General features: G+C 48.3%; 1 protein-coding gene across 1 annotated transcript; it reads right to left on the minus strand.

Moving 5' to 3' along the window:
• LOC142497820 (sodium/potassium-transporting ATPase subunit gamma-like) lies at positions 1 to 10,789 on the minus strand. The gene is made up of 6 exons (XM_075606168.1): positions 10,591 to 10,789; positions 8,969 to 9,020; positions 6,253 to 6,285; positions 4,646 to 4,720; positions 2,048 to 2,091; positions 1 to 405 (listed from the first exon to the last, which is right to left on the minus strand). Exons 1-6 carry the CDS (start codon positions 10,600 to 10,602, stop codon positions 394 to 396), a joined length of 228 nt encoding a protein of 75 aa, XP_075462283.1. The 5' UTR covers positions 10,603 to 10,789; the 3' UTR covers positions 1 to 393.
• Positions 10,790 to 14,504: the final 3,715 nt, after the last annotated feature.

Below are 14,504 nucleotides of genomic sequence, written 5' to 3' on the forward strand. Positions count from 1 at the left end.
GACACATATATATATATATAGCGTATTCGCTTTAGGAGTAGAAAGGGCAAAAGATGGAAAGTGGTAGGTGAGTCGGTAAAGGATATAGAGTGAAATGGACATATATTTATTCATAGCTCCAAGTTTTAAGACACCCAGATAACACATTGTACTATAATGTAATGTGTCAGACGATCAGGAATCTGTGGGGTTCTGATAACCCAGCTTCCTCTCCTGCGCTGCCGCCTCTCCAGTATGGTACACCACTGACACTAGAACACATCCTGAGCGTCTTCCGGTATTTCTGCTCTGCAATGTCCACTATGGTGGAGCTCCTGTAGGCCTGCTGGAACCCCCAAGGGCAGCTAGAGTACGGTTAAAGATTTGTTGTGTTGCCTCATGTTCCAACTTGCTCTATTTCTTGCCCTAGTAAAAGAAAAGAAAATATAAATAAATACACATAGAGTGAGAAAGTGGAAAACATACTGTACATACACACAGCACATAAACCTACAGTCTACTCTACACTGTGCATCTCAATGTATCTCATGCTCATGAAGCAGCACAGGCAGTAAGGTCATGTAAAGACAAAAACAATCCCATAGCAGTCAGTCCACACATCACACAGGGTCCCCAAACTTCTCAATCAATCATTCATGAAGGGGTCTTTCAACACAGAGAAAAGTGTGCTTTGGGCACTGAGCAGAGCGGTGGCATATGCAAGAATAGTTTCTGACACCTGATGCAGTATGTCAGACATACACCACTACAGATGTGAGGGATTTTGGGGCAAATAAAAGGCAACAAGAATGGCCCAAAGAGACGCAGAATGTGAACTCCTACTGACACTTCCCAAGGTGCAATGCTTTCATACAGAGGTGCAAAGTTCAAATGCCCCAGTTTTGCTCCAAAATTGCTGTGATACATAGACTTCGAAGTATTTCATGAGCCATTTAGATCCCCTGGGATGGTATGTGCAAATGAGCACAGTAAATGCCACTTTTTACATCGTTCTTCCTAATACAGGGATTGCACTTTAGCTTATTGCACTTACACAGCCTAACACATCCAAGTCTGAGCTACAATAAATGCACAGACCGCATCCTACGCAAGGGGAGACGATGTGACGTGGTTAACCAGGGTTCTCACTGTAAGGCTGTAAACAGGCTCAGTCAGACAGCACAGATATGGTGGGTAGAATAAAGGTAAAAGTGGTAAAGACAGAAAACACTGCAAAGCGTCAATTCAAATATCTCACTCTGGCCCATACTCACAAAAGCCTTTAGCACAAACTAACTCTTATTCAAATGAATAGGAGACTGTTAAGACACTTAGAACCCTTTATAAGGCTGCGGCCAGGCAGGAAGCGAGCGCGCTGGTGCTCATGCGCGGTGACGTTACGCTCACTGCTCGGCCGGGAGATTTGTGGCCGGCTAGGTGCGCGCGCGGGTGGGGGGGGGGGCGATTCGGGGGGGGCGCGGCCATGACGTCACGTAGCTGGTTCGCCCTCATTGAGCGAACCGCTCACGTGACGCACTTGTGGACGACAAATTCAAATTTGCTTGCTCTGCAAGCAGCCAAGCACCGAGCAGGCGCTTGCTCACGCTGGCCACACACATTGCCTCAATGTGTTTCATAGCGGCCAGCGTGAGCCACCCTGGCCGAGGGCCTTAGGCAATATGGGCTTCTGTGACAAAGTGACGGCAGAGCTGAGAACACTGCAATTCATTCAGTGCCCACAGGGTGTCAGTAGAGCTCCAGGGGCCTCACCATGCAGTGATATAATCAGAACAGAATCAGATCACTGGCAGACATTCAAACCTCTAGTCTAGAAGGAACAAGACACAGACACGTTACTGTATCCAAGGTCAACCCCAGGTGGTGCAAATGGGTTCAAGGTGACCACGGCAACTAATAGGTTGACGGTGACCTGTTGCATCGTGTATTAGAAGTCAAATGTGCACAAAAATGTAATAAATGTTTTTCATTTCAAGTGATGGCGGAGGCGATTAGGCCAGACAATGACTCCCCTATTGTATTGCAGGTGTAATGAAAGCTGCCTTCTTACCTCTGCGCTGGGCCTCTTACTGCGCCCCGAGAGATTACAATCAGCTGTAAGGGAAAACAGTGATCCAGTTTTACTTGTTGTCTGTTCAGATGATCGTAAATCAAAAGCTAAAGGCAATTCATCTGGTGGGTAACTAGGTCCTCGGTTCAATTTGCTTGGAAACCGTCTTCCCCGTGGCGGAGAAGATTTTAGTCCCACTTTAAAGCATATCTAGTAGGGGGGTCTAAGTCTGCAGAGAAGGAATTAAACCAAGGAATTGAGGATAAGGATTGAGCTTTCTTTAAAGCGGCAAATTCAAGCTGGCGGTTTTCCCCCCTTTTTTATCGATTTTGTTTTTTTACACACAATTGAAGCAGGGGGTCTTCAGGGCTGCACCCCATTCATTTCAGCTCCTAGGACCCCAGATTCCGGAGATACAGACCTCCGTAGTGGGTGCCGCTCCGGCTTCACATAATGGCCACTTCTCAAAGCTCCTGCGGGCCAATAGGAAGCCGTGACATCATCCAGTGCGTCTTCCTACAGGTCCGCGTGAGCTTTAGGCCTCGGCCAGGGTGGCGCTGAGCGGGCGGGCGCGCTCACTCTAGCCGCGATGTAACACATTGCAGCAATGTGTGTGGCCAGCGTGAGCGAGCACCCGAGCATGCGCAGCACTTAGCTGCTTGCCAAGCAAGAAAATTAGAATTTGCCGCGCACGAGCGCCTGCACGCTCAGCGCCACCCTGGCCGCAGCCTTAAACTTGCAGGAAATACCGGCACCCCCTTCAGAGGTCTGTGTCTCAGGAAGCGGGTGGTCCCCAGAAGTGAAATGAATGGTGTTCAGCTCAGCAGACCTCCTGCTTCAATCCTATGTTTACATATTTTTTTTTAAACTCGTCCGCTTGGATAGCGCCTTCATGCATTCCGGGACAAGAAGACAAGCTGCAGTGAAAGGCCTCCTCAGGGGAAGAGAAGTCTGCAATGCTGCCTGTAGAAGGTTGAATGCTATGGAGTAGCTGAAGAAGAGATGGCGTGACCACAGGCGCAGGCTGAGAGAACAACCAGCAGAGGCTGGAGGAGGCCTTCCCAGTGACTTGGCATTCACACCTTCCAAATAGACTGAATGCCAGGAGTAGGATGCACAGACAGTGCTGGGGAGGAGGGAGGTATGCCAAATCCACGAGTGCTTGCCCTATAGATTTTTCCTCTTTTTTTTCTTTTCCGGGGTCTTGGTCTAATCTCAAGTATATTAGCTATTTCTGTCACATCAACAGAGCAGCATTTGCAGCCACGGCTCCAGTGATTGTATGCTGTAAATGCAGGGATCTTATAACGTAGTCTGATTAACGCCTGGTCCCTATAGGAACATTATAGTCTTCAATACAACTATAAATTGGATGCCAATACAAGACGTGCTGTTTAATGTGTCTGCTCATGTTGAGCTAATTTAAATAAATTAGGAACAGACGCACGTCCACTCCACCTGTTGACTCATTATGTTAACGACCCCCCACGCAAACTGTAATTTGCACGTCTTTTTGGACAACTCTAAATTGGGGTCTTATTTGTACAAGACGCAAGCCGGACATCTGCGCCACGGAAAGCGTTCGGGTCACAGCTCGGCTGTCGTAAGCCAGGTGTAAATCGGGCCTATTTGTATGACTTGTAGCCCAAAGAACTGTATGAAAACTTGTTGTTTTTCAAGAAACATTTCAATAGCTCTGTAATGTATTGTCTTACTGCAAACACACTTACTTTCCCTCTTGGGTAGGGTGGCCAGGTGGTTTCTCCAAAAATACTGGACACAATGGTGAAAGGTGCGGCACATTCACCTCTCTTCACTCCGTGCTGTTTCCTCCTCTCCTTGGCCCCACCCCCAGGCACCTGACACCTCCTCTTAATTGGCTGCATTACCCAGCAGAAGCCAATCAGGATGGAGGAAGCTGCCCAGCTCCCTAGCAACAGCCCTGCTCTCTCTCTCTGCTCGGGGAAATCCCGCGGCCTCCCCAAGCCAGTCAGGTCACTATGTCCAGAGAGGTAATACCGGTAAACATATACATGTCCAGTATTACCTCTCATGTTTACTGGACAGTGTCCAAATACAGGACAGTCCGGTTTAATACTGGACACCTGGCACCCCTACTTCTTAGGCGCACTGTATTAAACGCACAACAATCTGCTCCTACTATCTCGGAAAAAAGTATCTCCGCATACCACATTCGCTGGGACTCCTGAATATCCAACGCGGGGGAATCGCACCACGATGCAGCATGACCGGCCATTGACTTTAATGGCATTTAACACCGGACCAGGGTGCGATACCCCCGCATCTGACCTTTGTTAATCTGCCCCATGGTTTGTAAGCTTTTTGGAGAGGAGATTTTTCCTTCTAATGTGGACTTTTAAAATTTGATTTTATTACATTTTATTTCTATAAAATTCTGCAGATATGGTAAATGCCATATAAATACACACACACACACACACACATATATATATATATATACACACCTACAAATGTCGTGTGGCAGATTGAGTGGACAATAGGTCCCTTCTGTCTCTGTGTCACTATGTCATTTTTGTAACTGGCTGCAGGATTGACGCTATGAGAAAAAGGACTTACTGAGAAGCACAAGTAGCCCTATAGCCAACATCACTCCAGCGAAGATCAGGCCCCCGACACGAAGAGAAGGGTAATCTAAAGAGACAGACACATGCAAAATGTTCTCCCAACTATCCATATGTAGGAAAAACAGTGGCAGTGCCGACCTCCCCCAAATAAAAGTCTGCCAGTTTATTGCAGTAAAGTCTAAACCTTTCATGAGTATTAAGGTTACCAGATAGGCCTTGCTGGCAGTGACAGGGTTAATTGGTAATTTGTGTACATTGTATATATATTGGGTCTTGGACTTTAAATATTGTAGTACAGGGGTGGCCAACTCCAGTGCTTATGAGCCACCAAATGGTTAGGTTGTAAGCATATCCCTGCTTCAGCACAGGTGACTCAATCAGTGGTTCAATCAGAGACTGCAGAGACAGCACCACCTGTGATGAGGCTGGGATATCCTGAAAACCTGACCTGTTGGTGGCCCTTGAGGACTGGAGTTGGCTACTTCTGCAGTACATGTTAAATGCAAATAACACAACACCCGGATAAAACTGAGCCACTGATTAAGCGACCTGTGCTGAAGCAGGGATTTCCTTAAATCCGGACCTGTTGGTGGACCTGAAGGGCGGGAGTTGATCTAGAATACCAACTAACTCCAGCAGCGCACGACAATAATCCCAGTCTTTGCTCAGCTCCTAATGTGTCATGCAAACGTGGGTAACAGACAAGCAGGGACGTAACTACCAACCGGGAATGTAATGGCGGGCCCAGCTCAGGAGAGGCACACGAAGGGGCCCTGCGCTCTTCCCCACGGCAATAAAACTGATTGCCGGGGGGAGAGAGCAGGGCCTATGTGAGAGAGCAGCCCTCCATCGACGTCCCAGCATCATGTGACGCTGTGACAGCGCGCAGTGATGTGTTGCCATGGCAACGCGCCATCACGTGACGCAGCAACGTCAGGATGCATGCTGTAGTATTTGACGAAGGGGCCTCCAGTGCGGGGACAACAAGACTTAAATAAAAAGAGCCCCATTTAATTGAACAATCCAGTGGCTTTTTAGACGTGACTGGTGATTGAAGAGCACTCAAGAATCTGGTTCTGCCGCTGACTACACAAGAGACCCGAGCGGGGGTACTGTCAGAGTCCCAGACACATCCTGCACTGGCCACCCCACTACTGATCACCAGGGCAGAGAGAAGCTGCCCCAGCCTCCGCACACATTCACTTCCCTCTCATGTGATGTATACATACTCACCATTACAGGTGGGCACATTTTCTGGTGGGGGGGGAGGCGGGGGATTTGGATCGGCCGGTTCCTTTGGTCTGCGGATTTTCCGCGAATCTGTCTCAAAAATGTCCAGATTTTTTTTTATCATCACCGACAATCCAACCCGCGGATTCCGCAATCTGCTGGGGGGTTGTAACAATCCAGTCCAGGGAGTTCAGCTCCGCAAGTGGATGTTGTAATCCGCGGAATGGATTCTTACAATCCCCCGGCGGGATGCATCCAGTGGCGGCTTTGGGATGAAACCGTAACAATCTGCCGACGGATGTCACGCGGTGGAACGGATTGGAAAGCCCGGGGAATGGACGCTGGCAGTTACGCACACACTCTACTCACCGTAATGAAAGGGGTTGTGTGTGGCCGCAGATTCTGGAAAGAGAAAGAGAGATTCAGAAGAATAACCAGAAGCAATCGACACACAGCCCCAGAAAAGTCACTCTTTTTGCGTTTACAGTGACAGAGAAATGTGTATGCGGAAATATCACTTAAAGGAACAGTTCCCCATAATGTGACCTATTTTGAAAGCGTTAATGGGGTGTCCTTTAAACGAGTAATCCAAGCAATATCCTACGTGTAAAACAAGTGTGAGCAATAGACTGACATACGCTGAGCTAGCAGCGCCCTGGTATGGAACCACTTTGGACGTCTCCCTTCTGACGGAGCTCTAGTAGTTCCCTTGGAAGTGTGAGGAACAGGCGGGAGGGAATGTGGGGGTGGGAGAGGGGAGAATCAATAAGGAAGACAGTGGGGTGAGGTGTTTATAAGTAGAAACCTCCTCCTGCCTCACCCAACAATGTAGATACAAGTACCTGCGTGTGCGTAAGCACAATCCTAAACCGTGTCAAACAATAGATTCCAGTGCTAAATGACATGAACCACTAAGTAAATAGATATGCTTCAGGAGCAGGTCAAGGACCAAACTCCAAAACGTAGGGGCCTGGAACAGCACTTGAGTGTTAATGACCAATTTAGTGTCTAGTTCTCTGTATGAGAAAGTCCAGCTGTTTGAGGTGTGGCTGGAGCCCCAAGTGTCAGGATAACCAACCCTCCAACAAGAAACACCCCAAAAGAAAGAAAAAGGGCGCAGCATGGCAAACATATTCTTTATAGGGTTACAGCCAAAGTTCTGCCAGGCCTGCTCTAATATCCCTAAATGAGAGGGGATTAGCAGCAGAATAGTGAACACAGACAGGGCATCGTACAGTAAAAGACATCTTTACAAAAGAAGTAATAAGCTTGCAGGGGGAACTGCTCCTTTAACTCCCCATACTGAGCAGAGGTAGGGAAACTGAGGGGGAGGGAGGTTATTATTCTGTGAGCATCTGTGTGATCCCCACAGGGGAAGAGCATTGCAAGAGGTCCCCTGTGTCGCTAGAGTTATTTTCCACTTCACTACCACAGCCACCTGCAGCAGCGATGCATGTAGGGATGTAGCAACGTTATCGCTCCTGTTAACGGGATGCAGCGTCAACGCCTGTGTGATGTTTTAAAAGGCAATCCAAGCCGCATAAAAACATTTTTTTTAAAGCTTTTTGTATGTTTTAATACAGTATGTGCAGCCTTTGGTTGCCTTTAATTGAAAACGCTACCCTGCGGATCGTTTGGTTCTCCCGTGATCGATCAGCAAAGATCCAGCTTCCCAGGGGTTCACTAAATGGCTGCCTTTCAGTTTAAATCAATCCTTCAGTCAGTGTAACTCAGCAGCTAGTATGTTTTCTTATATTACTAATGTAACATTATCTATTGTTACAGTTTGCAGCTCAAACTGCTGGGAACATTGACAACAAATGATCCCAAACAGGAAAGGGTTACAGAGATCTTGCACTGCTTGGGAGGTGGGATAAACCTGCTATAGAATTCAAAGGATGCTCAGTATATTAAAACTCATTCAAAATGGTATTAAGAGTTGAATTTAAAAAAAAGGTAGTAAGTATTATCTAATACCGCAGAACTGATTTATTTAAAAAAACGTACCTGTAGAATATTGCTTGGATCGCTTTAATGTGAGGTTTTACGCAGCTCAGTTGGAATGAATGGTAATGCGTGCGCCATTTCCTTAGGGCACGCATCTCTTATCGTGTTATTTGTACAACACTGACGCATAACAGTAATGACACCATCTTCTGCATCTGCAGGTTCTTCTGGCAGTGGGTTAATCATATAATAGAGCAGTGATTCTCAACAGGGGGTTCGGGAGGTGTCTCCAAAGGGGTTCCCCAAAGAATATATGTAATGGCGGATCCCAGGCAGTGTAGCGGGTTCCTGAGTCCGTGTGGGGACTGCGCACTTACTAAGGCCCCAAACTGCACCTTAGCGTGGGTGGTACAGGTAGCTGTCAATTACAACAGGAGCTTCCAAAGTCGCTCCCCACAATGCTTTGCATCACAGCAAGGCATTGTGGGGCATGACTTTGGAAGCTCTCGCAGTAAATGACAGCTACACCCCCCCATGCTGTCTGCACACACTGAGGTGCAGTTTGGGGCCGTATTAAGCGTGTTCCCCCCTAGCTCAGGACACTATACTGCCTGCGACCGGTCCAACGGGTTTGTTACCAAGCGTCCGACAAGTAGGAAATACGATTAATTAGGGGTTTGTGGAACAAATATTTTGTAACTGTGGGTACACAATGTAAAATAAAAGATTTGGACCGCTGTAATAGAGATTGCTACAAGACAAACCCGCCACTGAACACAAGAGCGTTTGTTGAGATGTAAATGGACTGATGGAGGATGGCTCATCTGGGATGCTTGATCTATGCAAGTAGCAATACTCTGCAGGTATCATCAATGGAAAACTAATAGAGTGATGCTCTGCAGATGCTTGGCAGCAAAAGGGTTCATGATGAGATAATCCACTTAATCTCCAAATGACAGGTATTGCCAAACCAAGCAAGTATCTGCCCCACGACAAACCGTCAACCTGCCATCCGATTACGTGATGTTTTCAGACCAGAAATGCATTGTCCCGCAGCCAAGGTAGAACAGAAAGGGATGAGTGGTAAGGGGTGGAGACGCTCCCCCCCCCCCCCCCCCCCGTTCATACGGATTCTCACCTGTACAAAGAGCCAGGGCCCAAAACACAGCAAGCATGCAACCATGGCACATCTGAAACAAAACAGAGGGAATGTAATCCCCCAGTCAGGAGCCCTTTGTTCCTCATGCAGTTTGTTTGTACAGGAGTGCTATATAAACATACATACTGCACATGGCTCTATTTACACGTGTATATCTGGCAATAGAGGGAAGTGTGTGTGTGTGTGTGTGTGTGTGTGTGTGTGTGTTTGTGTGTGTGTGTGTGTGTGTGTGTGTGTGTGTGTGTGTGTGTGTGTGTGCGCGCGCGCGTGTGTGTGTTTTCACAGGGATCTCCATCAGGTCGGTGTAAACATTTAATTATATTTTGTGTAATAAAAATGTTGTTCTAATCTCTCCCACTGACCATAATATACGGGGGCTTACTGCGGTGACCCAGACACTTTATCCAGAGCTATATTGGTGTGCGGACCTGAGGACTTTTTGAAGTAAGTATAAGATAAGTATATATGGAGATACTGCACAACTCTCGTTCTCCTGTGTACTCCAGACTTCCCAGTGGGGTTGAACATTGTTTCTCTTTTTCCCCTAATTACACCATGAAGTTCTGCCCAAGCTCTGGATTCATTGGATACAATTGCACCGTATTCTCTGCTTTATAGCAAGTTAGGGAATTCCCCTGATCCTTTGCAATTGCCACTGTTTTTGTCTCTCTTATATCCGGGGAGATTCACTTTCTGTGTGATTCACATCTCTTTATGTTATGCATGATGGATATGTGTTGATAAATTGGTAGTTGGATTATGTCCTTAGGTCTGTTTATTACAGTACTGACCGGCCGGTCGTGCGTGGTCTGCATAATATATCTCTAGCACCAACTCCTATTTAGGATAATGGTGCAGTAAACCTAGCCTGTTAGTTTTGATCTATTTGTACACTGTGTTTATTTAGGGTCCATCCCTCCCCCCCCCCCCCCCCCCGGTTTGGTTTTATATGTTTTTAACATGTTATAAGCGAAGACATTAAAGTTTGTTTATTTCTCTAGTTGCTATTCTGAGTGCTCGTTACTGAGACTATTTCTTGTCTTGTTTGTGATTTTATATATATATATATATATATATATATATATATATATATATATATATATATATAAACATCTTAACAGTTTGTTATGATATAAAAAAAAAAATTTTTTTTTTTGCAAGATTGCCACTTTAAAAGGTTTTGTTTTAATTCCTCCGGTTCGGTTCATTGGTTTGAATGCCCTGCGGCGGGGGAAGATGTATTTATAAAATGTTTTACCAGGAAGTAATACATTGGGAGTCACCTCTCGTTCTCAAGTATGTCCTGGGCACAGAGTTGTGGTGACAGATACATAGTTACATTAAAGGAACAGGGTTATACACTATATACAAAGACATTGCATGAACAGTTAGAGATAATATATGTTACGGGCGTATGTAACAGTTACAGACCAGAGTAAAATGTGAGACAGATGAAGATCTCCGGGGCGGGGGCAGTTAATTGAGAAAACCATTGGACCAAACATCAAGTTGCGTTTTTCCTCTCTCTATGCATTATGTTTATTCATAGTCGGGCTGCATGTGAATGGAACGCCCTGGAGAGAATGAAAGAGGTCTCTTACCGCACGTATCATGGTGCCCGTCGGATGATCAGCAGGTTGTGAGGGACACCAGAAGCAAAACTGTCACTTGTGTTGTCCTCCTTTCTATTCTGTTGCTTTTATCAGCTGAGTGTTACCAGAAATATAAACAGAAAACAGAGCGGACAGGACAGAACCAGTCCTGAGCAGATAGGGGCATCACTGACCAAAATCAAGAGCTTTACAGAGGACAACAACATGAAATCATATTTTTATTTTTGCTGATTGGGTAGTAGACGCTTGAGGCAGCCAGAAGTGGTGTGAATTCAACAATGCACAGTCCTGTGAGTATTGTGCTCATTTGCATGTCAATTCCCAGAATCCCTTGCTGCAGTGGAGGCATTGTATGCTTGGAGATAACGGTGAAAGCAAGCTTGCAGACCTGTCTGAGACATATGAATGTGCTCACAAGCAGGGCCCCCCCAGGTGGGTGGGGGGTTTGGTGGGGGCCACCGGGACAGGTGTCAGCGGGGGGCAGAATCCATTTATTGTTTTGACAAATTTGAGTGTCATTTATTTATATTATGGTGTATTAAAGTTTATTTTAAAACTACTTAGGTCGATTCTACAAATACCCTGTAGCCCCGGTCCCCTTGGGCTCCCAGAGACCCCCCCTTCTTGCCTTGAGCGCGGTCGCGGGTACCGCTGGAGTCAGCCACAGGGTGTCCGCAAAGGTGGGGGCCAGAGCAGAGAGCGCTCCGATGCTCGGGAGGCTCCGCGGCGCATCCGGGTAGCGGGGGCCGCCATTTTAAGTTGCGCATGCATGTGCAGAAGGCAGGCCGCCAAGTAAGGGCTTTGCGCATGAGTGCCAGAGAGAGCGGCGGCCATTACAGGTTCACACAGGCGCAGATAGAGCTTGCAGCGGCCATTACACATAGAGCGCGCGGCCCCAATGTTAAAGAGGTCCTGAGTGGACTACAATTCCCAGCAGCCTCTGGGGACTGCACTTTCACCCAGATCACATGCTGCATTCCAGCCACTAAGACTTACAGATTCTCTGCAGCAGGGAATTGGATACATTGTTGTGTGCAGTCAGGAAGCAGACAGTGAAGGACATGAGAGAGTCAGAGCTGGGAGCAGGTTAGGGAAGGGAGTGTCTAGGGAGCAGTAGCCCTTGCATACTAGGCCAGGTTACCCCCCTAGGTAGGTGCTCTGCCCCATTAGTTATTTGTTAAGTTCAGGGACACAGCTGCAGTGCTGCGAGACCCTGACAATTGGGTCTGGACGCAGACATCACTCAAGATAGAGACTATCTTCCTGGTGGGATTGTCTGGCGGGACGCCACCCCACGCATCAAGAGCGGAAGCATCGTGGATCCCGCTTTCGGATCCATCAGCCAAGTACAGCATCTGCACGCCCGGGTGTGGACACACCCGGCAGGTACCATAAAGTCACAAAGTGCACCAACTACACACCTCATATTAGTGGGCAGCACTGTTCCACACTTGGGTGGGGTTGTGGGGACTTTTGAGACACTTGGGTGGATGGGTGGATGGGTGGACTTGGGGGGGGGGGGGAAACTGTATTACAACCCTATACATCAAGGCATTTGTTCCTATCTATTATCCATTTGTATATCTCAGGACATAGGCTCTATTTGCATCATGAGTGATTCCAACAGGTACAATCAGTAGCACCGCATCTCACTGTACACCGGCTCATTTGGGTCTAATTAGGAGTGCACCTTGCCAAAGGATATTTCTCTCTCTCCCCCTCATTATTGAGTAATCAGACAGTTCCCATACCCAGGTGTTAGCAGAAGAAATTACGCACACAGCAAAAGGTGAGTTGAAGACAGGATTAAAGATACCATCTGGGCCTGGGACCTGTGGGGGAAGTCTGGCCTAGTCCTGGAACCACTGGCACCCGGACACTACCTGCTTCCTCACTGTCCCTGCGCGGCTCTCTTCACGCCAATCTATCTCCCTTCCTTCTCTGCTCAGAGCCCTATTGGCTCTGACTGCCTGTGTGGATCCCTTCTCCTCCTCCCCTGGAGGATCCTGGGACTTGTAATCCCTTGCGGGGCCGTCTGTAATGGCCACCACACTAACTGCCTATCTGCGCATGGCTTCAATCGTGCATGCGCGAGATTCAAGATGGCATCCCCGTCTACCGGGACCGCCGCAGAACTCCAGCAGCATCCGACTCCCCCTCACCGGAGGTAAGGAGGGGGGCTCTGCTATAGTTATATCTTTGTAACGTTGGCATTTTATTGCGAAACTTGAGAAAAAAAAATACTTAAGAGTGGGATTGGCACACACTGCTCTATAGGAATAATTCTCCTGACACTACATGAGAATGTACTGCTCCTGACGCCATGCTCACATGCACTGCTAGATTATTAAATGTTGTGAAATCCTGTGCGTCACAGCGGTGTATAAATGTGAAGCATTTCTCACAGTACAAACTGGCAGACGCTGCTCCAACTATTGAGGACTTCCTTGCACAGCAAACAACCAACGATGATCTAGCATGGGGATGGGTCACCACTGTAAACAACTAGATTACCATGCAGTATAATTTGCTATAGTATACTTGATCCATTCTAAGGCTAAGGTCCCGTTGCACGCGTCCGCACGGCTGGCTTGCTTGCCGGCGGCGCGTGCAACTCGCTGTACCGCGATCTGCGGTCTACAGGAAACTTCAGTAGTAGCGGGGGGGGGCGTGGCCAAACGGGTCGGGGGGGTGCGGCCATGACGTCAGGGGGCGCGGCCATAACGTAGGGGGCCGGAGCGGGAGGTGGGCGGGAGTGGGAGGATTGACAGGGAGGGGGGGGCGTGGCTTGAGCGGAGGGACCCGCTACTCTTCCCCCCCCTCCCTCCACGGGCTGCCACGGGCTGCAGGTAAGTAAAAAAAAACACACACGCGCAGGCACTCATACATACACACACACACACACACAGGCAGGCACTCACGCACTCATACACACACACACACACACAGACAGAGACACACACACACACACAGACAGAGACAGGCACGCACGCACTCAGGCACACACATACACAGACAGGCACTCACGCTGCTTTCACTCCACACTCCTCCCCGCTCCCCGAAGCCTCTCCTCCTCCCGCAGCCTCCCCTCCCCATTGGCTCACAGCCACACCACGTGACGCGTCGAAGCTAGGAAACACTATTCTGTTGTGTCTCCTAGCGGCTGACGCGCCACAGCGTGTAGTCAGCTGTGCGCCAGGGGGGCCCGGGACCGGCTCGCGAGGATTCCCCTGCTGGTGGGGAACTCGCTACATTGCCGCCCGCGCCAACGAGCGCAGCGGGTCCCAGGCCTAAGGCCTCGTTCAGGGTGCCAGAGGCAGGAGTTGGAGGGCGGGTGTTCGCGAGAGCAGGCGGCAGTCTGCTGGGCGATGTGTGTTCATCCTCCCCAGCAGACTTTCTCAGGAGTTGAGGAGGCAGGGAGGGGGCGGGGCTACAGACCTGAGGTTAGGGATCGAAGTTGCAGTCTTGAAATCATTCTCAAGAATGATTTCATTGGCTGCCGAGGTCCCAGTGACGCTGCTGCAGCTTCAAAAAACAACTTGGGTTGTTTATTGAAACTGTAGCCAGCGTCAACTCGGAGACAGGGCAGCTGCTACCCTGACAACCAGTATTCAATTTGAATACATTGTGTCCCACGGCAGCTCGCACGGCAGCACGCCCTCCCTCCGAAGCCAGCACCCTGAACTAGGCCTTAGTCACACTTTGTGCTTTGCGATACTGTTTGCATATTGAACACATGATCTTAAAACCTTTGTATGAATATTTGGCACAGCTTTTGAATAAAAAAAAAAAAAAAAAAAATCATTTTCTGATAAACCACGTATATGCCGCGTGCTTTTGAATGCTGGCAACATTTTGCATGATGTTAAGGTACGAGGATACAAGGGGAGGTCCCATTCCCT

This window comes from Ascaphus truei, chromosome 6 (assembly GCF_040206685.1).
Source record: "Ascaphus truei isolate aAscTru1 chromosome 6, aAscTru1.hap1, whole genome shotgun sequence".
In the NCBI taxonomy this organism is placed as follows: domain Eukaryota; kingdom Metazoa; phylum Chordata; class Amphibia; order Anura; family Ascaphidae; genus Ascaphus; species Ascaphus truei.